The 27,188-nt window shown below is 53.1% G+C and overlaps 7 protein-coding genes across 7 annotated transcripts; 3 read left to right on the top strand and 4 right to left on the bottom strand.

Annotated features, from left to right (window-relative positions):
• Window positions 1–1,337: 1,337 nt before the first annotated feature.
• On the top strand, window positions 1,338–3,281 carry J4E88_010569 (uncharacterized protein; the record flags this gene model as incomplete). Its single annotated transcript, XM_049404160.1, has 1 exon — window positions 1,338–3,281. The coding sequence occupies one exon, from the start codon at window positions 1,338–1,340 to the stop codon at window positions 3,279–3,281; it is 1,944 nt and encodes a 647-aa protein (XP_049250125.1).
• Window positions 3,282–5,068: 1,787 nt separating this feature from the next.
• J4E88_010568 (uncharacterized protein) lies at window positions 5,069–6,726 on the bottom strand (the record flags this gene model as incomplete). Its single annotated transcript, XM_049404159.1, has 4 exons — window positions 5,069–5,557; window positions 5,615–5,664; window positions 5,969–6,280; window positions 6,336–6,726. The coding sequence occupies 4 exons, from the start codon at window positions 6,724–6,726 to the stop codon at window positions 5,069–5,071; spliced, it is 1,242 nt and encodes a 413-aa protein (XP_049250124.1).
• Window positions 6,727–8,022: 1,296 nt separating this feature from the next.
• Window positions 8,023–9,838, top strand: J4E88_010567 (uncharacterized protein; the record flags this gene model as incomplete). The annotated part of the gene is made up of 3 exons (XM_049404158.1): window positions 8,023–8,235; window positions 8,296–9,009; window positions 9,059–9,838. The coding sequence occupies 3 exons, from the start codon at window positions 8,023–8,025 to the stop codon at window positions 9,836–9,838; spliced, it is 1,707 nt and encodes a 568-aa protein (XP_049250123.1).
• Window positions 9,839–10,223: 385 nt separating this feature from the next.
• On the bottom strand, window positions 10,224–11,641 carry J4E88_010566 (uncharacterized protein; the record flags this gene model as incomplete). Its single annotated transcript, XM_049404157.1, has 5 exons — window positions 10,224–10,701; window positions 10,757–10,853; window positions 10,917–11,225; window positions 11,279–11,302; window positions 11,350–11,641. The coding sequence occupies 5 exons, from the start codon at window positions 11,639–11,641 to the stop codon at window positions 10,224–10,226; spliced, it is 1,200 nt and encodes a 399-aa protein (XP_049250122.1).
• A 4,397-nt stretch (window positions 11,642–16,038) lies between these two features.
• Window positions 16,039–19,774, bottom strand: J4E88_010565 (uncharacterized protein; the record flags this gene model as incomplete). Its single annotated transcript, XM_049404156.1, has 3 exons — window positions 16,039–16,727; window positions 16,777–19,626; window positions 19,723–19,774. 3 exons carry the CDS (start codon window positions 19,772–19,774, stop codon window positions 16,039–16,041), a joined length of 3,591 nt encoding a protein of 1,196 aa, XP_049250121.1.
• An 893-nt stretch (window positions 19,775–20,667) lies between these two features.
• Window positions 20,668–21,814, bottom strand: RPL5 (60S ribosomal protein L5; the record flags this gene model as incomplete). Its single annotated transcript, XM_049404155.1, has 4 exons — window positions 20,668–21,334; window positions 21,385–21,538; window positions 21,589–21,661; window positions 21,806–21,814. 4 exons carry the CDS (start codon window positions 21,812–21,814, stop codon window positions 20,668–20,670), a joined length of 903 nt encoding a protein of 300 aa, XP_049250120.1.
• Window positions 21,815–22,295: 481 nt separating this feature from the next.
• On the top strand, window positions 22,296–23,791 carry ARP2_2 (Arp2/3 complex subunit, actin nucleation center; the record flags this gene model as incomplete). The annotated part of the gene is made up of 4 exons (XM_049404154.1): window positions 22,296–22,520; window positions 22,580–22,726; window positions 22,786–23,577; window positions 23,627–23,791. 4 exons carry the CDS (start codon window positions 22,296–22,298, stop codon window positions 23,789–23,791), a joined length of 1,329 nt encoding a protein of 442 aa, XP_049250119.1.
• Window positions 23,792–27,188: the final 3,397 nt, after the last annotated feature.

The following is a 27,188-nucleotide window of genomic DNA, read 5'->3' as shown; positions in this document are numbered from 1 at the left end:
TCTGAGGCAAACACACAGTCGCTGGCCTGTGAGTGGACGGGAACGACACGGAGACGGGCCCTGCAACCATGTCGGTAGCGGTTATGAGCCCACTTCACTCAATGTTCCACGCGACATGTGCCGTACACGCTTGCCACATTTTCATTCCATGTCTTAGCCATGCGTGGCGTATGAGGTCTGTGGGCCATCGGTACTAACGGCAGCAATGTCATGCAGTCCGCAATCGCCCGGTAGACGTGTCAAAGAGGTCTACATTTAGCGAGGAGTGAGCTGTCTCGTCTAAAACTCTCCTGTACCAGATGAAGATTCGAAGCAACCGATTACTGTTGGCTGCGGACTAGGCCACGTTGGGTCGTTTCGTCCTCCAAATGATTTCGCTAGTACAGCCGACAGATGGCATAACTTTTGCGGTGATGCGATTCGTACTGAATCACGATTACAATTCCCCTTGACTGTAGTACCCGCTGTGGCTTTGTAAACGAAGTGTGGATCAAACACGGAGGGTGTCGGTATGATCCGATAGCTGAGACCCGTCGGTGAGCGAGCGCTTCTCGACCATGAACCTCAGGGTCATCGAAGGATTCTGTCAATCCAGCGGTGTGGCCATGCTGTGGAGCGTGCCTGCGAAGACAGGATGACAGGAACTTCTGGGCCGTTGTGATCTGTGTCAAGATCGCGGTTTGGGGTGAAGCGTCGTTCTATGTTTGGCAGATGCTCCGGCGTGGACCCACGAGTTTGTGACACGCGAAGTGTCACAACGTTGCCGGCGGGCTAGCCGCTACAGATGGCGGAATCTTTGGTTTGAGGCTGGCGCATGGGATCGTGATGTGGCACTGCTCCATAATGGCGGTGGCAGAGATGTCATTGAGACGGAGAGTGAATATAGTAGGTCTCGCATCGTGCCTAATACCTGCCTCAAGCTGCACCACCTTCTTTCCCCACCTGCGCCTTCGCTCTTTCGGCCACGACATCGTCGTGCACACTTCACGTCTCCCTTTTCTTCTTTTTTGTACAAGGTCGAGCCGGGCTCTTCCTTCAATATAATCTTTACTTCCACGACGGGTTACACGATCACCGTTAGCAGCCATCACACATCGTTACGACTCGCGCCCATGCAGTAGTACAATCCCTCGCTTCCTTCCTCTCCTTTTCATTTTGCCTGGAGCATTTATTACCTTTGACCGAACTGTCTGGATACGTTCATCTTTCGCTGTACATACTTTGCGAACATACTTGCCGCCGCACCCGAATAACGACGCCGATTAATATCGCACTCGCCAACCTGCACACCAAGCGCGCTTAACGAAGCTCGATCACTAAGACAGAATCAAGCGACGATGTTATCGGCAACATACCAGAATGGGGAGCCGTTTAGTCCGGCCAAGGTTCATCCGCTCCTGTCCCCACAGGCGCCCAACTCAAGTTTCTCCGACCTTAACCCCGTCGATGCCGATGCCTCATTTAATAATCCCACCCGCCCAGAGTCTCCACAGCCTCCGCAGACCAGCGTCCACTGCCCCCAGGACGCGCCGTATAATGCATCGGTAGTAACGCAAGAAATTGGCGGTACGCCCGCTGCAACACAAGATCCAGCCAGTCTGACCTCGGACGAATCCTCCCGCAACGACGACCCCACCGTTATCACCAAGTCCTCGTCCATCGAGAACCTCTCCGTCCTCCCGCGCGTGCCGTCTTTTGGCGAACATCGCATCCGGAAGCACCGCAAGAACGCCTGCTCCATCGACTCTGCGATCCCCCGCCAGACCATTCTTAAGGCGTTGCAGTCTCGGCCACCACCATCGTCGACGTCACAGTCTATGGACACCGCCATAATGGAGAGCGCAGGGAAGAGTGCGCGCTCAAAGAGCATCACGCACTCGCAACTCGCAAAGGCGCTCAACGAGCTGGAACTGCACTCAGCCGACCTTTCCGCCAGCAAGATGGCTGCGCTCGCATCACCATGCTTCTTCCACAAGAAGTTTGACAAGGCCGTGAACCTTGGAAAGGTCATGGAAGAGATGGGCGATGCCGAAGACGACACGATATCGCATTCGAGGCTCATGCAGACTGCGAACAGCGTCCGCGAGGTCTCGAAGCAGTTGCAGCGCCGACCCATCAAGATGACGGTGCGCAATGTCATGATTGTCACCAAGGCGCGCGATAACAACCTCGTATACCTCACGCGCGAGCTGGCAGAATGGCTCATGACGACCTCGCGCTACGGCTCAGACGTGGGTGTGAATGTCTACGTAGACCACAAGCTGCGCAAGTCGAAGCGCTTCGACGCAGCCTCGCTGTTGGCCAAGGACAAGCGCTACGAGAACATGCTCCGCTGGTGGACGCCAGATCTATGCTGGGAAACCCCTGAGATCTTCGACCTCGTCCTCACTCTCGGTGGAGACGGCACCGTCCTCTTCACTTCATGGCTCTTCCAGCGCATCGTGCCACCGATCCTCTCCTTCTCACTCGGCAGCCTCGGATTCCTCACCAACTTCGAGTTCGCACAGTACAGGCCCGCGCTCGACAAGATCATGTGCGAAACGGGTATGCGCGTGAACCTGCGCATGCGCTTCACATGCACGGTATACCGGTACCAGAAGAACGCCGCGGCCCAAGGCTCACCCTCGCACATTGAAGCCGAGCAATTCGAGGTCCTCAACGAGCTCGTCATCGACCGCGGCCCATCGCCCTACGTCTCGAACCTCGAGCTCTACGGCGACAACAACCTGCTGACCGTAGTCCAAGCCGACGGCGTCATCTTCTCGACGCCCACGGGCTCAACCGCCTACTCCCTCTCCGCCGGCGGCTCGCTCGTGCACCCAGACATCCCCGCCATCCTCCTCACCCCCATCTGCCCGCACACCCTCTCCTTCCGCCCCATGCTCCTCAACGACAGCATGCTCCTCCGCATCGCCGTGCCCCTCAAGTCGCGCGCAACCGCCTACTGCGCCTTCGACGGCAAGGGCCGCGTCGAGCTCCGCCAGGGCGACCACGTCACCATCGCCGCTTCCCAGTACCCTTTCCCCACCGTCCTCTCCCAGCCCACAGAGTGGTTCGATAGCATCAGCCGCACGCTCCGCTGGAACTCGCGCGGCGCGACACAGAAAGCGTGGGACGGGGACGAGGACGGCGAGGAAGCTGAGGAGGAAAAAGAACCGGATTTCGACATCGACTTTGATAATGACGACGTTGATCGCGATTCTGGATACAGTGCTGAGGGCAGCACGGTGGATGGCAGGGGCAGTCCGATGAGGAAGGGTGTGGTTCTGCCTTTCTTGTAGGCTTTGTCATCCCCTTGCCTGCCTGCGAAAGAGGTGGATGTGTATATGACGGACAGGGGGACGTTGTCTATTCTCTTCCCGCTGGTCATCCACTCACGCATCGTCATTGCTGCTTGGGCGGGTCCCGGTGGTTTCCTTTTTGGGTTGTGTATATGATGGTCGTTTTAGTAGACGTCAGTCACATAAGCATGCATCTTTCTACAGCATTTTTTCACGTCATTCGCTTGCGTTGGTTTGTTGGTGAGCGTATATTGCGAGAGCTATGATATCCTTAGAAAGCATGTAGAGTCTGGTGGAAGTAGTAGATACTAGATAGTGGTGGGTGTGCCGAATGGAGAAGTGGTTGGTTTGGCGAGTTTGCCTGCCTTCCGTTGGCTATGATATGTTCTTGTTTCTTTACTGCGTGTCACACTATATCTTTTGAACATCTACCTGATTATCAAGATCGTCTCTGAGCGCATCATCTACAAGCGCGTCCGCCAACCCGGCGCCCCAGCCAGTGTGTGTAGATGGTATACACAGTCAATCTCCGCGAACATCTCTTTACATACGCGATTACCATCACAGCCTGTGTGGAGGGATAGATTAGTAACATCCAAGCCGGTTCCTTCCGACGTGTTAAGTATGGTGGTGGAGTGTACTCTCTGAAACCGTGGTACTGTAACGGAAAACCGCAGAGAACCAGATGACTGTCACGACCGGATAAATATTATCCTGCTGCCTACATAGCATACAGAAAAACTCTACAACCAGCTCACATACCCATAATCATCTCCCGAGGTCGTCTTAACTATCAAAACTACCCAGTCTCACCATAATGTCGTTTCTTCTACCCATGATGCGCACACGCATCTTGAACGCTTCACGCCCACTTTCGCGAGAACTACTGGCATCTTCTGCATTGCCTGTTCTAAGCCTACTTCCGCGACAATTACGACTGGCGTCCTCTTCTTCAACGCCCGTCTCGAAACCCGTTGCAAAACGCATCACCCACAATCCCGCACTTCACTGCGCCACCTGCCCCTTTACAGCACACGAACGTGTCTACCTCAAAGCGCCTCTTACCGGAGGACCATTCCTGCCAGACGACAAATTAGTCAAAGCGATAGAAAAATACTATCTCACACGCGCAGCCACTCCGCCAACAGACTACTCCGGCGCCGACAGCGAGAAAAACTACAATGTCCGCACCAAGAACCTCGAAGCCGCCCGCCGCGAAAGGGCGGATTTGATAAAGAAACTCCTCATCAAGCAACTTGCTGCAAAACATGAGGTATCTGAGCGCGAGGCGAAACGGGTTGTACGGAGTCTGGTGTGTGATGTTGAAAGCGTCCGCGTGCGGACGCAGCGGCGGGGACAGCGGGAGAAGGGATGGCAGGAGAAGAGACGGCAGGAGAAAGAGCAGAGAAAACAGAGGCTACCAGAGGGAGCTTCTTGGGACGGTTCTCGGTTTGATAGGTTGATATGCTACTTTATTGGTGCGTTACTTGGACAGGGTATCTTTAACTGGTTTCGGGATAATTATTTGGATCGCTATGAGTGAAGAGATGGAAGTAGGTCGTAATATGGACGTTGAATGAGGCTACCAAGACATGGAAGTCGGGAAAGGTGGTGGTCATGGTGGGATTGGTTGGTAAACTTGCATTGATACACTTCACTCAAATAAACTTTGGTCCTGGGGATGTTTGCGCTTGGTGAGCGTTGCAACTGCCCTCTCGCAGTAACCATAACTTCATTTTCCCTTTTCTACCCGTCTCCGGCACACATATGTAGCCTATTACTTCCAATTATTTGCACCCCACATCCCAGTGTGTTCCTGGCAATGCATGGTTGGAGATTTGCTCAAATGTGAATATGTCCATCTCATTGTAAAAGTCCAAAACGGCTGTCGGTGGGATAGTGAACCATCCAAAGTATCGCTGCGGACCAACCCGGGAATTCTTAGGTACAGCAGCAACAGGGTCGTACTTCGCGTCCGCAACTTTCAGCAGATTGAGGTCAGGATCTTGTAGCACTTGAGCATCCGCTAACAGAAAGATGGTAGTACCCCAGTTGTTGCGCTGTAACCCCCTCATCGGTTGGCCCCCACTTCCTTCCCGATACACTTGCCGGAGGTCTTCCAGTGTCAATCCGTTCAAGGTGGTGGGAAGGGAACGTGCATCGAGTCGAAACCAATCCCTTGCTTTCTTGACAGCGTCAGGCTTCTTGTCCGCCTCCTCCAGTTCAGCGAGACCTTTTCCCACACCGTCGGTGATATTTTTGAGCAGCTTTGTCCACTGCTCATCAGATCCAGGGCCATAGTATGTTCTGTAAATCGTATAGCCCCAACGTACCAGAAGCTGTACTCGATGCTCTTCCGCCTCGCAAAGGTGGTCGAGAAAATCTGAAATGTTTTCCATAGCGGTCGGGGGAGCAGAGGTGAGGAGTGGCTCGGGTGGATTTGTACGTATGAGTATGAGTAAACGTTGGTAGAGGTATTGGCTTTTGGAAAGGCCGTGCCAAGTAGTAAAAGAAAGCAGTTTGTCCGGCACATTAGGACGCCAGTATGGGGGGCATCCCTGCAATTTCGCCTCTGGGTTAGCACCGGACGGGCGAGGTATGCGGCACGGTCGCTGCTGCCTGCGCAATTGTGATGTGGACAGAAATGGTACTCATGCTACGGGATCGATGTAATTAAAGCGCAATACCATGGAAGCTTGTACGCCTCACGCCCTTGATCTTGAAGAACTTGACGAGGTCGTCATCCCGCTTTTGCTCGAGCTCTTGGACGTCTTTACCTTGAAGCTCATCCGAAACACTTGAACCTAAGGCATCAATGCTATCCTGTGACCAGTCGAACTTGTGTTCCTGCATATCCTCAACCCAGACTCGGCTTGCAGGTCCTAGATGCTCAAGAAGGTGCTTGAACCCTTCACTGCCACCGCCTCCTCCCATTGCATTCGCCAGGAATGGCCCAACCATGGCCCACCGAGGCCCCAGACTAGTAGTAACGCAAGCGTCTGGCCACCTGTGGTCAGCAAACCAAGGAAGACGTGGGGAAAACGAGAAACTCACCAAGGTCCTGGGCGGTGACTATACCACGAGCCACTAGGCTGTATGCTTCATTACAAAGGGCAGCTTGAAGACGGTTGGCGACAAAACCGGGTACTTCCTCTTTGATGTGAACAGGACGTCGTCCCACGGACTCGTAAAAGGCCATCGCATTTGAGATAGCTGACGCACTTGTGTTTGAATGTGGGACGACTTCCACAAGTGGCATGAGATGAGGTGGGTTGAACGGGTGGCCAATGAGTACTCTTTCGGGGTGCTGACATTGGCTGATGAATTTCGAGCTTGGTATGCCTGAAGATGAAGAGGCGATGACAACATCTGATCGAACAGCCGCGTCGATCTCGGCAAGAAGTTTGGTTTTAAGATCTGGCCTTTCGGGCGCATTCTGTGCCATCCTATCAGCTGGTGAACTTGTAGAGCAGCTGATTCTATACACTCACCTCTTGCAAAAAATCCACGTCTTTGTAGTGTCTGCCTAGAGTCGCGCCTACAAACTCGTAGTTCGAAAGAGAGGCGCTGGATGGAGAATTCGAATCAGCTTGTGGCGCACTGGATAAGTGTAGTGTTGCAATTACTTTTCATCAAGACCCATGGTCTCTAGCGCAGGCCAGATACTCTCCAGATAGGAAGCCAGTTTCTCCTCTGCGCCAGGTGCCGGGTCTGCAACAATCACACGCAGGCCATGAGCGAGAAAGAGACCGGTCCACGATGCTCCTATCACGCCAGTGCCAACAATACCCACAGTACGAATGGACATATTCGAAAGATACAAGAGTTCCAAGACTGCGAAGGATGGTTGAAAAGGTCTGTGAGGAAAGATTGGATGGTTGCTTGACGGGGGCCGTCGTCCCTTTAATGCGATCGCAGGGACTGAATCGATTCTGGTACGTATCGGCCGGGCTGTTACATGGTGTACATTCAGATGGTGTGCCTACACGGTCAGGGCCGGGAAGCTGCGACCAGCATTAGTACAGGCCTTTCTTTTTCGCACGAAGTTCAACAGCGTCAACATAGTATATCCGCTCAAAAGACCTACTGAGGAGTATTGCCTGCGAATGAGCTGCAACCAGTGTCGCATCGGATCTTCCCATGGCTCGCCCGAAAGGTCGGCCGAGTTCTGTTAGAGAGTCTACGACATTGCACGTTGCATCATGCAAGGTTTGGTCTCCAAACATCATCATCACTTGATAGTAGAACAGATTGAACACCGTCCCAACCAATCCATGGATGAGAGCCAATTGGCGGAGCCGAGGCAAGATTGGCCGTCAGCCAATGGGACGTTGAGCCGGGAAAGAGGCCCAACCGAGGCCAAAGCTCTTCACGTGGTTCGATCGGCTCCCCCGGGCCTCACCCAACGTGCCGACATTCTGTTCTGCAGGCGCAGCCTAGACGCTGCACCTGGCATCAAGACTTCGGCGTTCGAAGATGCTACTACCGTCTACGGGCGTAAGCCACAGCCGCCAATGGAATGTTACCCTTCCCAATACGACCTCGGGATTGGCTGCGGACTCCCAGGTATCGTTACACAATGGTTGTTTCCAAAAAGGAGTTCATCCATACATTATAAATGTCATCAGTGTCTACAGAGTTCCTTCCTGCACATCCTTCTACTTTTCAGAGAAGCATTCTCTTCGTTTCCTTCACCACTTAGCTAGTATCAACGTTCTCCAAGCACGATTGTACCCTCGTCATGGCTGTGCATCAAACGACAAAGGACACCTTTGGCCCTGGAACATTCGTTGATCGCGACTTCATTGGTGTGCCTGCCGATGCGAGTAGGCTACTGAAACACCTGGCTGGTATCACACCTGGCTTCACGACCGAGGAGGCTGCCCTGAATGATGTCGAATTCTCTGGGGGGGAACTACCCATCATCCCAGGACCCTTGAAATCGCAGGTCTTTGTGCGTACTCATTCCTCCCTAAATTTCAAAAATCACCATGTGCTCACTCTCTTTGCGTAGTCCGCCGTTCTACATGCCATGATCGGCATTGTTGCCAAAGAGATCAGCGCACTTAAAGGCATCCAAACGGGTAAAATTCACATCGACACTGACAAGTGTGGTCTGTATCCTGCCACCGTAGCCCTCGTCGACATCGACGGTAAAGGACTCGGTGATGTCAAGACCGATGGCACCCTTACAAAAGCCAGTCTGGATGTTGATAAGGGCTGCGTCAGCAAGAATCACATGTATATTCGCTCGTGGGCCATCTACCCAACTCGGGATCCTCGCGTCTGGTATCAGGTAATGAGTAACCTCAACGCCCCAGCATTTTTCAAGGCCTACGATATCGACGGAGAAGCCCCTGTTGGCACCAGAGAAGAGGCGTATGAGCTGATCAAATCCACCATCTCCAAGTATTCAGCCGCCGAACTTGACATTAAAAACATGGAGAACGGATTTTGCGGGCAGACTTGCTTCACACCACAACACTGGGCAGAAACGTCGATGGGCAAGCGACTGGCTACGCATCCTTTGATCGACTACGCGCAGGTCAAGGGCACTTCGGCATTGCCACCCGTACCCTTTCCACAGACTGGTGATGCTCGCCCGTTGGCCGGCATCAAGGTTGTTGAACTAGCCCGCGTGATCGCTGGTCCAGCAATGGGAGCGGCTCTTGCAGCCCTGGGTGCGGACGTCATCAAAGTTCAAAGCCCCGACCTCCCCGATCTGCAGGTACGAGGCGCTCTACGCTCTATAATTACATCGATCTGACATTCACTAGCCTTTGAGTATCACGCTTACCGCCGGTAAACGTACATATGCGTTGGACCTTCAGAAGGAGGACGACAGGCAAGCCTTGACTGACCTTATGGCGGATGCGGATGTCATAATCCAAGCGTTCAGGCTACGCTCTCTCGAGCGGAAGGGCTTCGGGCTACATGACTTGGTTGAGATGTCGAGGCAACGTAACAAAGGAATCGTCTACATTGATCTCAATACCTATGGACCGGACGGCTACTACGCAGAACGCCCGGGATTCCAGCAGATTGCCGATGCCGCTTCTGGGTGCTCTTATGTCTGTGGCAAAGCTTATGGATTCGAGGACGGTGTCAGTGTCCTCCCTGCTCTTCCCGTTGCCGACATGCTAGCTGGCGCGGTCGGTGTCGTCAACGTTCTCCTTGCTCTACGTGATCGCGCAACTAAGGGCGGATCATATCACGCCACCTCAGTCCTAACGTCGGTGGATGTAATACAACTGGGAGAGGCATTTGGATTGTATTCGCCGGATACAGTGAAGAGAATCCAGGACAAGTATGGTTTCAAACCCATGACACCAGACCTGCACGTGGAAGATCTTCTCTACATCCTTGCGGAGGCTTGGTCAAGCCATTCGGACCTTCTGCGCCGTGATGGATACATGGTCACTTTCAACGATACAGCGTATGGCAAGAGGCACTCAATATTATCTCCGATCGTCCGGTTTGACAACGATGATGTCAGTCCTCGATGGAGCCATGGACCTGTAGGATATTGTTCGTCAAAGTATGAGACTTGGGCATGATCACGCGTTGGCGATACCGCTCGTTATCATTACAATTAGATAAGACGATATTCTAGTCAGACTATAGAACACGATGGTCTTACCACTGCCATCCTCACCAAATGACCAAAATTGCTCCTCCTATGTCCGCTGCACACCATATCCCAGCATCCTCGGGGTGGCACAACCCACTGGTTTCATTGAAGTTAGGGACAAATACTTCATACTGCAACCCTAAAGTAGGCTCAAAGCTGCCACAACTGGTACGAGTGACGGTGTCATGGAGAGCCAGTCGATTGAAGGTATTTCTGTATGGCCGTTCGCCGCGATGCGAATGTTTCCAAGGTTGAGTTGTATTGCAATCCCCATTGGAGCAAGTGTTGCGAAGAGATCAACAGAATCCGAATCACCAATGGCCTCTCTTGTTCACGAGCACAGCCTCATCGTCAGTATGGTAACTCTCTGCGACCTCTGTCGCGCCGTCCAAGCTCTTCGTCTCCGGTTCTTCAATGACAATCACTGGTCGGTTCATCGCGCCATAGTTGTCCGTGTGCCCCTTCGAGATCTCCACCTCGACATGTGAAGGCCGGCGACTATCCTTTGGGGATAAACTGGGCTCTGAAGTCACAGTGTATTGTGTCGTGGCCTTGATGTTGCAGTCATAGGCATTGGCGCTCTTGCCGATGTTGCCGAGCTGGACGCTGCCCCGGGTGGAGGCGAAAGTATTGCTATAAGGTTCCGATGCATGGGTGGATGGGTCCTTGAACTCGTGTACTGCACCAGTGCGGTTGAAGTTCGAGATGGCGATGCGTCTGATCAGGTTGGCCATGGCCATTTCGATGTTGAGTTTGACGAGGTAGCACAGCGAATGGAATTGAACGTAGCTGAGATGGCAAATCGTTAAGATAGGACTAGACGCAATGATGAAGAGTGACTTACACAAAGGCTTTGGGTATAGCGGTAGCGGCGATAAGCATAACATCCATTAGAATCGACAGAACGATGATGCGCTGGTTGAATTGAACGATTTTGTTGTCTGCATGTAAGTATAACTGTCAGCGCTAACCTTGTAGTATAGCATTCGCATGAACTGGCTTACACTTTGTGAGACCGTTGCGGATCAAATTGTTCTTCACCATTCTCAAGAAGTACCAGTTCAACGCCAAATCGATAATGAGGAATAGACACTTCTCAGTGCGATCCCAAGCCGCGCTGATGAACTCCCAATAGTGGCTTATTTGCATCCGGGCTGGGATCCAGATAATGAAGCCGCTGATAATGACTATCGTGATATAGACAGTTACTGCAATGAAAATGCGGTCGCCGTGCATGCGATTAACATCAATAACTCTGATGCGATTGACGATAATCTGGAAAAGAAGCATGACCTGAAAGCTCCAGAAAGTCACTATGCAGAGTCAGTACAGTTGTGGTAGGATCAGTTTGATGAATGCGACTTACAGATTGCAAAGTAGAAAGCAAAACCTGCAAACTATCAGCATAGTGTCTTCGAGAGCACGGATGATACTCACTCGCTGGAATGTGTTTCAGCACATGCAGGTAGCCAACAAGACCCAACGCAAAACAAGCCCCCAGCTCCAACCAGGCCATCCATAAATAAGGACTTCGAATCGGAGTTTTTGCCAATTTGGTTTGGTGGTAGATCTGCCACAAAGCGAGTAGGACGTTTGCCAACGTGAGGGCCCATGGAATGGAAGCGACAAGGACATCGAGGTTGGTGAACTTGTCTTCTGTGTAATCGGGTGAGATGAGTGGTCCCCAAGGCTCGCTCACGACACCAGGTCGGTAAGGATCGTTCAACATCGCGTGGACTGGAGGCGCTTAGCGAATGAGTGTTGTATGCGACCACGAGACTGGACTGGGTGCTACTCGAAATACAGATGCTGGCTCGCGAGGCATAGTTAAAGGATCTCAAACACCATCTGCGGAGATTCTCCCGAGTTCATGGCACCGACAAAGTTTAGCCATGCACGATCTTGATGGTATTTGTGGGCGGGAAGTTTAAACATGCACCATCATGATGGTGCCTGTGGACGGGAATCGGCAACTCGCCAACATAGCGTCGATCGGAACTACATCCGCTGCCACGTGCTGGAGAACGTCTAGAGCGTACTCTGGACAACTTTAAACTTTTGACGAATGCGAAGGTCCCTACGGTGCGACTCTTGTATTAGGCTAGAGATGGAACATTGTCGGTGTTGTCTCTTAACTTTTTCAACGGGGCAACAGATAACGACAAGTTAATGTGGCTGGAGACGTTGGCTTGGGCAGTCGGCAAATGCCTAGCGTCACCGTCGAGTGAATGTCTACATTCCTACCCTCCAACCTATCCTCAAGGTGCGCAATGGAAACAACAGACATTTTGGGTGATGGGGCGTGTCAGAAATCCCTTGATACTGGTAGTATTGCTGCTGTTGCTGCCTCCGTTAGACCGCTCCTACCCTGAACGCTCGTCATTCAACTGTCCCTCGGCATTAATAGGAAAGCCCGGCAACATGCTATTTTCCCCAGCAGCCCAAGGATACCATCATGAATTTTGCTAGTTAATGGCCCCTGAAAGTTTTTTGAGGCTCAAATCCTACCAAAAAGCAATTATCAGGTGCACCATCGGACCCCCGAGGCGCGCTACGGTGGCTCACATCTCGGCCTGACACGATCCGGGGTCCTCCCGAGGTCTTTCAAGACGCACGTCAACCCTGTCCAAATCAGCATGTGCCTGAAGTTTCACGTGGTAGATACTCGCCAAAGGCAGCCCACTAACGTAGTGTGGCGCTGGAGCATGCGGGTAGATTTTGGAGAAATGTCCGCCTGTGGCTGATTCGTGCTGGGACGAAGGGAAAACGATCGGTGGCGTAATCGACAGGAAGTCGTTGAAGGACCCAGACTCCGGCTTCCGTCGCTGAATATTTGAGAACCCGTTAGCGGCCGTCTACCAGGACGCTAGAACGACGTACTGGGCGCGGCATAAATCGCCGAAGGCTAGTAAAGGTAGGTGTAGTCGCGTTCACTACCATCGCCAGATGCGTTCTTCGTGTTTCGTATTTCGTGTCTTCGTCAGACCCTGAAAGCTACCAGAATGCAGTTGGGCGGCAGCCACCAAACTACTACATGCTAAGAGTCTTGCGAAATACGAAATACGACTGCACCTGGTGCTACTATACCTAGTCGTAGACCCGTTCACGAACCATCTGTTTGACTTTCTCATCTGTCTGGTAATCTCGTCAGTGGCTCTTGTCTACGTTCAACCAAGTCGGTCCAGCGAATTTGTCAACACCCCATCGGCGCTTCAATATCCCTAGTTCAACCAGCCACGGCGAAATCCTACCAAAACGATCGCAATCATACGGCGAACCAAGATTTCATCTTAACAACCAGCCCGGACTGAATTCATGTCCCGATCAGTGCCAAAGACGCACGAAGGGTGGGCAATAGGCATACGATGTCATGGACGTTGCTCGTTGTGTTGAGAAGGAGAGCAGTCAAAGCGGAAGGAGGTCCCTACATGCCTCTAAGCCTAATCCGGGTGCTACAGAACATCACCCATAACAAAAATGGCAGTGCCTTCTTTCTACTTCATACGTCTCCTGAGATCTTTCGGCGCGGAGAAAACACCTCTTCGGTATCTGAACAGCGCCAGCACGGAGAAAGCTCCATAGGTGCGTCGCGAAGGCTTTTTAGTGTTTTGAAAGAAAGAAGATGAGTTTGAAGTTGGAGAGGACTGCGCAAAGAATAGGACTTATATAGTGAGTCCCACTGACTTTGCTAGACTATGCTTCAAGTAGAAATACCGTTCAGAGCTATGGAAAAGAGCCTGAAACCATCGACTCAGGTGTATGAACCACCTGCGCAGTACTTCAAAAGGATTCATATATGGGTCGTTGCTGATTTCGAAGTCGCAACATGGAAATCAGTCGGCGGTGTTTTGGTGGACCCAGTCCACAACGACATACTCGATGTTTATGAAGCCAGCGGCTTCTCAAAGTCTATTCAAGTGGTGTAATTTTGCAGGATGCCCAAAGACTTCTCCATGGTTTAATCGCAGTCCCCTTCAAATCATGAACGATTCAATCACCGCTTTAAGACCAATCACTTGGGCCTCAACATGAATAATTCGGTATCAAGTTTTTCTTTTCTGACATATTGAAGAATGTGCCGACTGGCAAAGGCGAAACATGTGCTTCTGCATCCTTGATTTTGGGTGCCGATCAGGGAAGAGAATCGGAGCACCGAACAACATGAGGTGGAAGAGCGACAATTTTGGTAGTTCCCCAGCTTTTCGCCGAAGATGGTGTAAAGGATTAGATTAGTACACTTGCGGCAGCAAGACTCTTTTATATGCAGCCCGCACTAACAACATTATGGCGAGTGGGCAGAGTCTGAGGCGGACTGACATGAATATAACCGGTGGAAGTTTTAGAATGCAGAAAACACGCTCGACCGCATCGATACATTCTGTGTGGGTTTTGGAGGCGGCTTACAGAACATGGAAGTTTCTTTCTAGTCTTTTAGAATTAAGTATGTAATAGAAGCGTTGACAGTCTTCTCTATGAGAAAGTGTGGTTACATTTATAGGTGAATAATCAAGTCGAACTACTAAAGCACTCCACACTCCATGCGCCGTGAAGATGGGTCTTTTGATTATCCGCGGCGGTATCTCTCCATAGCCTCTAATTCGGCTCTTCCGGCCTCTCTAACTATATACATAATGGCAGTCGCATTTTGTCGACTCGAACAGCACGGACAGGTTATGCGTATACCTGTCGTCGGTTTTAAAACTTATGTCGGGAGGAAAGAGTCTCGAGCAGACATTTTAGATTGTGTCTATACTTTGGTAAAGGTTCCCTCTTCTGTAAGGTGATGAGGAAGAAGAAAAGACCCAAATCGAGGGTTTATATACCCAACAAGAAGACCAGGGAAAGACGGGCAAACCATGAATGGGTATTGCAGACTTTTCGGACGGCATAAGACACTGCTTGACAAGCATTGGTGCAGACCATGTAGACTTTAGAAGCTGGTTTGATGTCACGAAGTACCGCCCCTCATGACATGTCTCTGACAAAACTTGTTTTTAGGAACAGCAGCCGAGGGTCAATCATACGAAGTGTCTCTTCGGTTTTTTTATTTTTGGGTTTCAAAATGAGAACAGCACGCCTGTCCTTCGTATCCGCGCACAAGAGCCGAGTCCATATTGTTGGACGTCATCGCGTTTGGAAAATGTAGAAAGAACGCAGACTCGCTCTGGACATGAAGTCGCGCCTGACCATTTTTGGTGTCCACAATAGACTAGAGAGCGATGAAGAAAGAGAGGAGGGAGCAGCGTAAGCACAGCTTTTATACCCATCAAGCTAGTCCGGCCGTAAATTGATCGAGGCAGAAGCTCGTTCCATAAGCCAGACTTGTATAGTTTTGAGCCGAGAAGAGCAGCCGCACATGGTGGTGTTTAGGGCCGGTTTTGGACTCGAGAATCTCTCATCCAGCTTTCATCGTTTTTTTTTCTGATAGCACCCTTTTCGAAAACCCGCAAAGCCGCGCAGTCTTCCCATGCATGCTTCAAATGGCTCTTCCAGCACAAGCAAAGTCCACATGGAAACCAAGGCACATTTTTTTTGAGGTTGCCACAAAGATCTCGTGGTAGTTTTTCTTTTCGTTGCCGTAAAAAGGGGAGAAGGCGAGGAAGAAACCACATATTGCAGTCGAGACTGATTTTGAAAGAGGGGTCGAAGAGCAGGACAGCCGGCAGACCCATCATGAGGTGTCCTGCGTCTTTTTGATAATATTGCAGGAAGTGTGTGATGAAGAAAGAAAGCATGTAGAAGCCAGAAGGACGTTTTTATACCCAGCACTGCGATCACGACACCGTCACGTGAAGTGCGGGAAGCTGCATCCATCCATCAATACATAATGCGCGAGAAGCTGTAACCAGAACTACCCAATCATATACGTCTGGAACAAGATCAAAGCAATGATAATATATTATGAGAATTTGAATGAAAACGCCGTACAAGGCGATAGTGCTAGCCATCACGGCTCTATGTTACAAATATACAAAGAATGAACACTTGAGCTGCTGGTGAGCGCGTTGCAGCTCCTCAACCACTATACACAGCTCAAGTCGGCAGATGGGATATTACACTGGTTCCACGCCCAATACTCCCGACTAACCTAGCACTTCCCCAACGCCTCTCCCAGGATTCCGATCCTCAATCCTCAATAGCAAAGTCATCCCCACCATCCGCCTCCGCCTCCGCACTCTCCCTTCCCTTCTCGCCCGGCGCAAAAATATCAGGATTACGATTCTTCAGCGCCGCAATCTGACTCTCCTTGAACAATTTAAACTGCTCCGGGTCCTCCTTCTCCAAATTCCTCAGCTCTTCGGCGTTCTCCACGACGCTGTTGAAAGCCTGTTCCCAGCCTTTGCCCTCAATCATATGCCTCATCTCGTCGCCGCTATAGTTCTGGAAGTATGCGCGTAGGGTGCGAAGGTGTTCGGGAAGACCTTGGTCATCTGCCGTACCGGAGATGAAGGAGACGTGGTTTTCGGAGACGTCGGGGGTGGTGGGGCGGGACGGGTTGAAGAGACCGGTGCGGACGCGGTGGCCGAAGCGATGAAGACGTCCTTCTTCGAGGGACATGTGCCGGGATGCGAGGGAGACGTCGGAGTTATGTCGCGAGCGTAGGGTGGAGGGTTCGTCTTCGTCGGATTGATCGGCTGTGAAGTCTGTCGAGACACTGTTTTCGAGTGTCGGTACGAAGGAGGTAGGTGGTGAGCTGCTGAGTTTGGAGCTCGTAGTGGAAGCAGCGTCGGATGGTTGGAGACGCGTCTCTGGGTATTCGTCTTCAAAGCGTTGGATCATGCCTTGGAGTGTGGTATCTAGGAAAAGTAAACGGCCTATCGGGATGTTAGCATATCAACGTGATGGAAAGGTGGTGAAGCTTACGGTAGTTCAGGTCATTGTCACTCTTCGCCTCTCTGATAAGTGCAGGCTGAATTCTTGACCGTGTGTTTCGCGCAGTCTCGAGAAGATCTTTGGACATGGCTCTGGCCTTGCTCGGCTCTTCAAGCACTGGTACCCTGTTCCTGCTTCTAGGAGTAGAGGTACCACTTGCTGGGACAGACACCCTTCGGAGATCGTTTTCTTTGTGTGAAAGACAGTAGCTAAGCGCCTTCGCGATTCCTGTGCCTCCCACAATGTAGTCATTATCTGCAGCATTTGACACGTCGTCAGTACCCTTGTAATTGTCTTCCGTACCGACAAAATGCAGCAGGATGTCTGGAACCTCAACTTCCTTAGGTGCTGCTCGAAGCTCGGGTACTTCATTGATGGATTCAATGTTGCGCAAGCAGTATGCGACGACTTGTTTGGCGAGAGCTTTGATGACTTCGCCTTGTTCTGGAGCTGGGATATCGACATCGACACAAATGAGCGATTTGGACAGCTTGGCCGCTAGAGTGAGTGATGCATATAGCGCAGCAGCTTCTTCTTGTGTCTCCTCGTCGGTAGAACTAGCGACGCGTGTTATCTCAGGGTTCTCGAGAATGTTGATGTGTGCGATATGTGGACAGTCCGGCAGAATCTCCGCAATAGCGATCGCATCTTCTGGCTTCATGTCGACATTCATGAGATGTATGCGTTTCAGCTCCTTGAATTGAGGCATGTACTTCCTCAGGAGAGACAGGGATGTCTGGCCCAGGAAGAGGCCTCTGTTGTGCGAGAGATCCAGGAATCTGAAGGAAGGTAGATTGATGAGAGTCGGAATAAGGGTCTTGAGAGCGTCCGGAGTGAGATTAGTATCCTGTAGGCACAGCGCCCAGAGTGGGCTGTTCGGGCAGGCCTTGATACTTTCGCAAATCTTGTCCATCAATGATCTCAGGTCGTTCCCCCCAATGTCAATACCCTGACAAACACCAGAGCGCAAGTAGTGTAGGACGTGTTCCAGCCCTTCGGCGTCGATGTCGTTCGTCGCCAGACTAAGACGTGTAATACCGCTGATGACGCAGCCGTCGATGATTTTCCGGATGCTTGACGAAGTGAGGTTGCATTCAGCCATGGCTAGCTCTTGAAGTTCGGAGCCGCCCAGTCGTTCCGAAATGGCCTTGGAGAATATTTCGGCTACATCTGCCGATCTGGCTTCCTTGATGGGCGACGGCGCCTGTGTGCTGTTCGTGGGCGAGGAAGCCACCTGCGGGCGAGACTTGGGAAACGGTATCATCGACACGTCGACCGCCATGATGGACTTGCACATGTATAGGAACAGAGCGATGTGTTTCCAGCCTTCAGCGGTGATCTTTGGGTTGTTCTTGAGAACCAGCTTCTTGACTGCGCATGAGCCTTGCTGGCACAGCCCGTCCTGTGTTCCGTCGTTGGATAGATCACGTCGCTTCGGCGGCTCAGGAACCTTGGCAGCCAGGAGACCGGCGAGTATGACCCGTATCTTCTCGTCATTCAGATCCGCGTCTTCCAAAAACAATTTCTTCACAGGTACGATGGCGAGCCAGTCCGATAGCGTCAAAACGTCGGCCAGCTGCAACCTAGACCCTGTCAGGTCCAGACAGGTGACAACTCCAGGCTGAACAACGGAGCACGCGCGTGGTGCCGCAAGCTGGTCGCTGATGCGTTTGAGAATGGGGGATTCGCGGAGCTGGCAACATCTTCGGTAGATACGCAGCGGGTCGATCGTCGGGCGGTCTTGAGCGCGAGGGGTCGGCGCTCCAGTCGCAGCAGGTACGCCTTCAGCGCTGGCGCTGTCGTCGTCTCTAGTAAGCTCCATGGGGATTGTGCCATTCTCCTCGGCCTTCTTGCGTTTCTTCTCTTTCCGCTCTTTGCGCTCAGCCTCAGATCGCTTCTTCTTCTCCTTCTTCCGGCTCGGCTCCTGCTTGTCCTCGTGCACGACTGTTCCCTCTGGGTTCGACTCGGAATCGTTGCCGACGACTTCTTGGGCGATGGAGACGACACCGTCTTTGTCCTTTTCCTCCGCCACGGCATCCGGGTTTTTGAGTGCCTCGCCCTCGCCGCGCTCTTTGAGCTTCTTTTCCTTGCGCTTGGTCTTGTCGTCTGTCTCGACGTCATCCTTGTACTTGGGTCCACCAGCAATCTCAACGTCCACGCAGAATGCAACCTTGCGCAACTTGCTCTGATCCAACTCCGGAACTAGACATCGCTCTCGGTTGGGGTCGACGTTCATGATCTTGCGCGGGCACATGCCGCCGTTCGGGTAGACCTTGCCAGCAGTGCCGACCTGGGTCCCGGATGACAGGCGTCGCAACACGTTCCCCACGAACGAGCTCTTAGGCTGCTGCGGTATGTAGGGCTCAGGCGCGCCATTAGTGCCTCCCGAAGCTGCCTGTATGCCATTCAGGGCGCCGTTGGCTGAGGGTGACGCGTTCGCTGTGCCATTAGCAGCAGCGGGGGAGCCCTGGGCTTGGGTGTGTGTTGTTGCGGCGGGCGAGTTTTGCGACGAGAACTTGGAGCTGATGCTGTTCATCCACGAGTTGCGTCGCGAGCTGTTCTTCGCGTCGGGTGGCGTCGTGCCGCTACCATTCTTGTCGGTACTGCCGCGGCCAAGCAGCGCTGGACGCTTCGGTATCTTTTGTGGAGGAGTTGGGCCAGCGGCAGCAGCTGGGGGCGGTCGCGGCGGCGATGCGGGTCTCGTGGGCGCCGGTGTCGGCTCATTATTTTGCTGCTCGTCGTGGCGGGGTCTGGCGGGTAGGCCACCATGCGACGATGTCTTGGGCGGCGCATCTCTGGTCAGGCCGGGCGACGAGGGCGCCTGCTGGCGATGGTGATGGTCTGCTCAGGCGCAACATGTTAGTAGCCTCTCAAGCTCAGGGTTGCGCCGCAAAGCCGAGACGTCTCCACCCAGCAGGGTAAGCGGGCCTCACGTACCTCTAGTCGAGTGATGCAGCCATGATACATCAACACCGTGAATGTCTTCCATGGCGGACGCGGTATCGCCGGGCGTTTGTACGGCTGTCATTGCGTATATAGGCCTCTCGCCATGCGTCAGGGTTGCAGACGGCCTCGGTGAGGCGGACGGAAGTCAGCGGGGTTTCTGCTTCCACGAGAATCCGCCGATTGGAAATGCTGCAAACTCTCCAGATAACGTGTTCCGTGCGACTTCAACGACTCGCTGCACTCAAGGCTGACGGCTGCGTGATTTCTGGGAGCTGCTCTGTGCGAGTTCGGCCGATGCGATGTTATGGCGAACGTGCACTGCAAGCTGTGGGAGCCGGCCGATGACGAAAGGTGTCGGCTGATTGCGCTTCGGGTCTCCTTCTCCTCTCCACACCAAGCTCTATCGCGCACTCAATCCTGCCGAACATCATGATCGACTGCGAGGATGGACTATATACCCGTCCACCCTCTTCCTTGAAACGAACCTAATCGCAACATATCCACATGCCTCACTCTGCTGCTGGCTGATGCCTCCGCGGAGGAGTAAAGCGTTGACTACCGACTGTCCCCTCAGTGCCGCTGAAACACCTGACCGTCATGGCCGCACAAAAACAGCAACCCGTGCTTGTCTTTCCACATGGTCAAACCCGCGACAGCACGCCATGTGGTGTCGGCCACTACCGACCACACGCGCGTGTCACATGTTGCTATTTCAGAACACTTCACACACGCTGAACAGGAGGGGCACATTGTTTGGGGGGTATCTTGTTGTGGTAGCCAATGGCGGCTTGCCGTCTCGTCATCTCATTGAGGTCGTGAGGCTAAGTACAGTAGATGTATCCTGCAAAGGCAGGCATCCTTTCCATGTCATCCCCAGACGCCAGAGCCGTGCTTTTGTCATGATAGAACAAAGTAGGAACAAGAGAAAGGAACAGCTTAAGCAGTGATCTCGGCGATCTTGGCCTTGACGCGCTCCTCCTTCTCGGCCTTGGTGAGCTTCTTGCTCCTGTACTTCTGCGACTCGGCCTTCCACTCGTCCTTGGACTTCTTGGGGGCCTCGCCCTCCTCCTTCTTCCAGGGGTCCTCACGGATCTGCTTGTGTGCGTCCTGGTACAGCTCCTCAAGACCGTCAGCCTCGATGTCGTCATCGATGTAGCCGCTGAACTGAGACTTGTAGCGCTCCTCGTCGTCGTCGGCGAGAGTCTCCATGTACTCAGCGACGTGACCACCGAAGATGTACTTGCGGAGGGTCTCAGCGTCGAGCTCCTTGCCTTCCATGTCGTATCCGGGGAAGCGGTTCTCGGAGTGGGGAACGAAGACACCACCGTCGGAGCAGCCCTTCATGGCGCCGAAGACACGGGCACCGGTGGAGGTGCGGGTGAGACCGACATCCAAGAAGACCTTGAATGGGCGGCGCTCCTCGCCGTCAACCTCGGCGGCCTCGGTGAGGGTGAACTCACCGTCAGCCTCCTCTACACCAACGAAGTCCTCGTCGAGCTCGAGCTTCTTGAGGACACGGCGGGCAAGGAGAAGACCGGTGGCGTAGGCGGCGGACCAGTTGGTAAGACCGTGGGTGATGCCGTAAGCCTTGAGCTCGTGGGCACTGGATTTTGTTAGTGGTGTGTCTGGCAAAGCGAAGTCGCGGGGACGTACTAAGCAGCCATGAAGACCTTGTCACCGCCAATCTCGGAGTGGACGACTTGGCAGATGATGTCCTTGTTGGTGAAACGGACGACGAGGCGGTACTTGGGCGCATTGTACTTGTTCTTGGCCTGGGTGATCAACCGCTTACGGGCGTAGTAGTCGGCTGCACATTGTTAGAGAAGTCGCGATTTGAACAGTTAGATCAATACGTACTCTTTCCCTGCCTGCGGCGCTTGTACTTGACTTGGTACCGCGAGAAGTAGGCATCGTTCTTCTGGAGCTTGGACTTTTGACAGAGTCAGCGATTGGCGCTTCAAACCCGCATTCGAAGCATCTCGCAAAGACTCCACTCGACTTTCGTCGAAGCGGGGTTGCCGTATGGCAATGGAATGGAGGGGTGCATTGCGGGCGCAATTCAGGGCGTACTTACGAAAGGCATCTTGACCTGCTGTTAGTTGAACTGGCTGAAGAGAAAGTTCGGTGTTGCAGAACGACGATATTGAAGTGGGCAGGAGGCGCTCGGACCATGTCTTAAGCGATGCGCAAGTCGCGACTTCCCCAAGTTCCCAGGTGGGTGACCATGCGACTAGCATGAGGTGGGTGACCACATCTGAGCATCTTATAATGTTGGTCCTGAACTATAACTGCAGAGAGATGTTAGTATCTTTGGATTATGAATAGTCTTCGAGTGTAGTGATGTCAATGATCGTATGTATGGGCTATTGAGGAAGAAACCTCTGGTACACCAGACCTGCAGCGCCATGCGATGTGCAGCACACCATACATGGTGTGCATCGCTTTTGTTCTCCTGGTATCACTGGCATACTGTGATTTTATAATCTTGAAGATATCAGGTGCCTGTATTTCAAGTTGTGAGCATCGTGTTGCCCGTTTGAGTGCTCACGGACCCCTGGCCAACCATGCGCCCCGCCAACGTCGTCAACCTCGAGGCAGGCAGCCCCGAGCTACGGCCAGCTTCCAACATCCACTCCTTCAGCCCCAACAACCCTTTCGAGCTTTGCACAGGATGGCTGAAGCTCCCATTGGTATGCGCAGCTGCCTCAGCTACATGTGAAGCTCTACTTACCCTCCAATTAGTCCTCGATGGCGGTACCGGTTTCCTCAAGGCGGGTTACGCCGGACAGGTATGTTCTATACAACGCGGCAGACAGGTCATGGCAAAAGCTAACAGGTCCCTTTTTAGAACTTCCCCGACCACCAGTTTCCCTCGATAGTCGGCCGACCCATCCTCCGAACCGAAGAGCGAGATGGCGGTGACATCCAGCTCAAAGACATAATGTGCGGTGACGAAGCAGCGGCAGCGCGCTCAATGCTTCAGATCACGTACCCTGTATGTTCATCGTCGAGATCTCTCAAGCTACCTTGGAGCTAACGCTGTCTTGTCCGTAGATGGAGAATGGTATCGTCAAGCGCTGGGATGACATGCAACACGTCTGGGACTACACTTTCCACGACAAGATGAAGCTCGACACTACAGGCCGCAAGATCCTCCTCACTGAACCGCCGATGAACCCGCTCAAGAACCGCGAGACCATGTGCGAAGTCATGTTCGAGCGCTACGGATTTGGAGGTGTATACGTGGCGATCCAGGCTGTCTTAGCTCTGTACGCGCAGGGATTGTCATCTGGTGTGGTCGTCGACTCGGGAGATGGTGTCACGCATATTGTTCCCGTATACGAAAGTACTGTCCTCAACCACCTCACACGCCGTCTCGATGTCGCCGGACGCGATGTGACCCGCAACCTCATCGCCCTCCTGCTACGGAGAGGATACGCTCTCAACCGAACCGCCGACTTCGAAACCGTCCGTCAAATCAAGGAGAAGCTCTGCTACGTCTCATACGACCTTGAGTTGGACCAGCGCCTTAGCGAAGACACAACCGTGCTGGTGGAATCCTACACTCTACCTGATGGTCGTGTCATCCGGGTTGGCAGCGAGCGCTTCGAGGCTCCCGAATGTCTGTTCCAGCCGCATCTTGTGGACGTTGAGCAGCCCGGTATCGCCGAGTTCCTATTCAACACTATCCAAGCGGCCGACGTCGATGTCAGGAGCAGTTTATACCAGGCCATCGTGCTCAGTGGCGGTAGCAGCATGTACCCGGGTCTGCCAAGTCGGCTGGAGAAGGAGCTCAAGCAGCTGTGGCTCACCAAGGTCTTGGGCGGAAACCCGGAGCGACTCAACGTGGGTACACACCTACTATGCCGGCTAAACTCTGCTAACACAGACACAGAAATTCAAGGTTCGCATCGAAGACCCGCCACGGCGAAGGCACATGGTGTTCCTCGGTGGAGCTGTGCTCGCGCACATCATGGCCGACAAAGAGAACATGTGGATATCAAAGGCAGAGTGGGAGGAACAGGGCGCAAAGGCACTGGAGAAGCTGGGCGCGAGATGATACTAGGGAAAGCATGCAGCGACATACATCAACCAACAAATCTAAATATTTCACGACACGACCTGCGTACCGCGAATAGTATGAGTGACCCGAGACATGTCGCTGGTGATTTACTACCTGTCACACCTTCTGAAAGCGGTCTTGTTTGCCGCGATTTACCTCGGTGTTCCATAAGCAGCCTCAATCTCCATTGCTTTTGCCTGTTCCCATGCTAATGCGTGCGCCGACTCAATGTGGCCGAGCTCCTCCGGCGGCTGCATGGCTTCATCTACCTGAGCCGCACGCGGGAGATCTACCAAGCTGTACAACAGTACAACTTCTCCATCGCAAGTTGACGCATTGACGGGATGCCCAAGCAACTGCTCTGATTGCCGCGCTAAGCTCTGTCCTCCGGTGCCCAAGCCAGACTACGTGACGGCATCGCATCGCGGCGAGCAAAGCCGAACCCTCTCTAGAAGAACATCACATACATTAAAGTTCGTGCGCTGGCGTCATCGGTCAGCGCTCAGTAGACGATGGAAGAATTGTGTGTAGGAGCGGCTTCGGCGGCAGTCCTTTCAGGCGGTATTTCCGCATGTTGGGTAATATGGGATTGTGCAGCGTTGTTTGTACCGTGCGAGCGGCTCTCCCTCCAAATAATATCGCACGTATATTCTTCGGCGATGTTAGGGTGAAATTCGGGATAGACAGAGAAAAAGGCGCATGATGGATCACGATCGGTTCACGTCGTTACATCCAGCCACTATGTGCATACCCTTTTGCGAAGAATGTCGCAGTTGTGCTGCACAGGTGGAATGCGCTTGGCGTTGCGGCCACAGTGTGGTGGTGTCATGTCTTGAAGGCGCTACCGTTTGGTCTCATCAGACCGTACTTTGGAGAGCACGCGCGCGGACGTGAAAGAAAAAAGACGTTGCTGCAACCTGGCGCAGGGCTCTGCTGCAGATGCAACGGTACCCTATCACACCCACCACGGCGCTGCAGGGCAATGGAGGGCAGTTTGCGATGCTTCTTCGCACCACGCGTTTAGCGCCGGGCATTCTAAGGCGGGCACGTGTTCGGTCTTAATCATGAGCCGGGCATGCTGCACTGCGTCATAACGGACAAGCTGCACAAGCTGCTTAGGCGTGTTGGACGATTCGCATGGCTAGCGAGGCAGGAATTCAGCGCCCCGCCCAAACCGCGAAACCAAGGCCTGCGAGGTGAAATGACGAGATTATAGCGCCTGCTATCATGGCGCGCCTCGCTGTAGCGGCCTTGTCCTCCGTCGGTACTAGCTATGTAAAGGCCGCTGTGTACCAGTTATCCTATTCACTGTTAGATTAGCTTTCAACCCTCCTAGCAGACGCACTGCACTCCATCTTACTTTGATTGTGGACCCAGGTTTCGGGAAAACACACGCGCCATCTGTACTCCGCCATAACCGGCCCGCAGCCACCTGTTGCAACTGATAGACACCGGCTTGGTGTGCTGCCAGTAGCAGGCGCCTGTGCTTCCACCACATTGAAACGGGGTCCACTTGAGCCGTGCATCAGGCTCGTTACCCTCTCAGGAACGATTACCGCACGACGGTGCGCCTTCAAGCGGAAGATCAACACTGTACCTTTCCAATAAGATCGGCTACCATCCCCGAGCCCTGCCACCAAGTCCCAAGCCTCTGCTGGACCCTCCCGCTGCTAGATATATTAGACACCGCCGCTGCTCTGTGCTTTGTTGCCTGCAAGCACGGTACTCCATCTTTCGATTATCCCTCTCCTCGCTGTCATTCAGGAGAAGTTGATATAACAACTCACCGGAGCCGCACCCTTCCTTCCTCCAGGTGAACGCGAGATATACTCGCCACACGTCATATGCGATCTCCGCCAACGTCGCCTTCCCTTTCGCGAGTCATCTTCAGATCCGATACCTCTCACCAGAACATGTCTTCTCGAACTGCCGACCGCAGCATGCCTGCCATCAGCTCGCCTCTCTCGTCCAGATCACAGCCTCTCGACATCCCTTCCCAGGCTCGACGTCGACCAGCCATGAACCCACGGCAATCCAGCAACACCGGCCCTGCTGCACACCTGAGGCTCCCTTCTCTGCCCCGCTTCCACCCAGCAAACTACGCTTCCTCCCAAGGCTCAAGCCATGCAAACACACCTACTGCCGGTCCTGACAGCCCCAACTCGCCCGCTTCGCCTCGATCATCCAACAGGCAGTACGAGGTCCAGAGACAGATGTACCTCTACCAACAACAACTCCTCGCCAACACCAGCCGTCAACACAGGGGCTTTGGACCGAAGCCAACCAGCCCGCGTCTGGAGCCACTCGCCAGCCCTGGGGTAGTCACTCCCTTGGAACTCGAAGAAGATGCCGGCGGTTACCTTACCGCTGGTGTGAGCCGTGCCGAAGCCGACCAGCACGTTGAGAAGTACATCCGCGAGGAGGCTCGTCGAAGGGGAGAGTACTCTCCTGGCCGTGCAACCTCTGTTGGTGGCCATTGACTATCCCGCCACCAGCAAAAACAAACACAACACCACCACTCAAGCACTGGCACTCGGACACGGCACCGAAACAACTAGCCGCTCTACGCCTTTCTATTTGTCAAGCAATTTCGGAGTTATATCACCTACGGCACGGAGCATCAACGGCGTTCATCATCCTCATCACCATTACAAACAAACATAAAAAACCAGCACACGAATCGTACACAAACAATAGACGGAGAACGGATGGAACGGCTCGTTCTAGCAAACACGGACTCGCAACATTCTTCTTCTTCAACCACACACTCCAAGTGCTGGAGCGTGGCAACTCGATCGCTTTTTTCTCAAATACCCAACTATGCGTTTTTCATCCTCGGAGTATACAAACGTGCCGCATGCATGCATCTCGCCTGTCCATAGCTTCACTGTAAGCGCTCCACCAGTTGGTGTCGAGCTGGGCAGATGACGGGTCTTCTTTTGTTTCTTCATGTAGCTAGCAATGACAATTCAACTCTATTCCATTCATCATATCATTTTTTCGCCTCCGTGATGCATGCCAACAATGCCTTGATCTACAATCTCACATCTCACTCACCCAACAGACACTGCCACCTCCTCCCTCCTTCTCCGCCATATCCAGAGGTACAACCCGAACATGCCGACCTACCCGACTCATGTCCTCCCTTCCCCATTCTTTCGCCCCCATTAAAAATTCACGCCCCTCCACTTTGCCCACCCCGTATCCTTTCACCCAGCATGCAGCGCGCGCCGGCCACATTCGCCTCTCTGAAACACGCGATCAGCTGCTAGCCGCCGAAACCAGCGGACGTGTGTACAGACGTGTACTGAGTCGCTGTTACCACCGCTAACGTGATTCCCTGCACTTTCCTAATGTAATCAACCACGGCAATGAGAAATGCAGAATATTCCCC

The sequence above is a fragment of the Alternaria novae-zelandiae genome, assembly GCF_023758075.1.
Source record: "Alternaria novae-zelandiae strain BMP 2774 chromosome Unknown scaffold_35, whole genome shotgun sequence".
Taxonomy (NCBI): Eukaryota; Fungi; Ascomycota; class Dothideomycetes; order Pleosporales; family Pleosporaceae; genus Alternaria; species Alternaria novae-zelandiae.
Note: the sequence above shows the minus strand (reverse complement) of the source record. Positions and strands in the feature narration are given on the sequence as shown.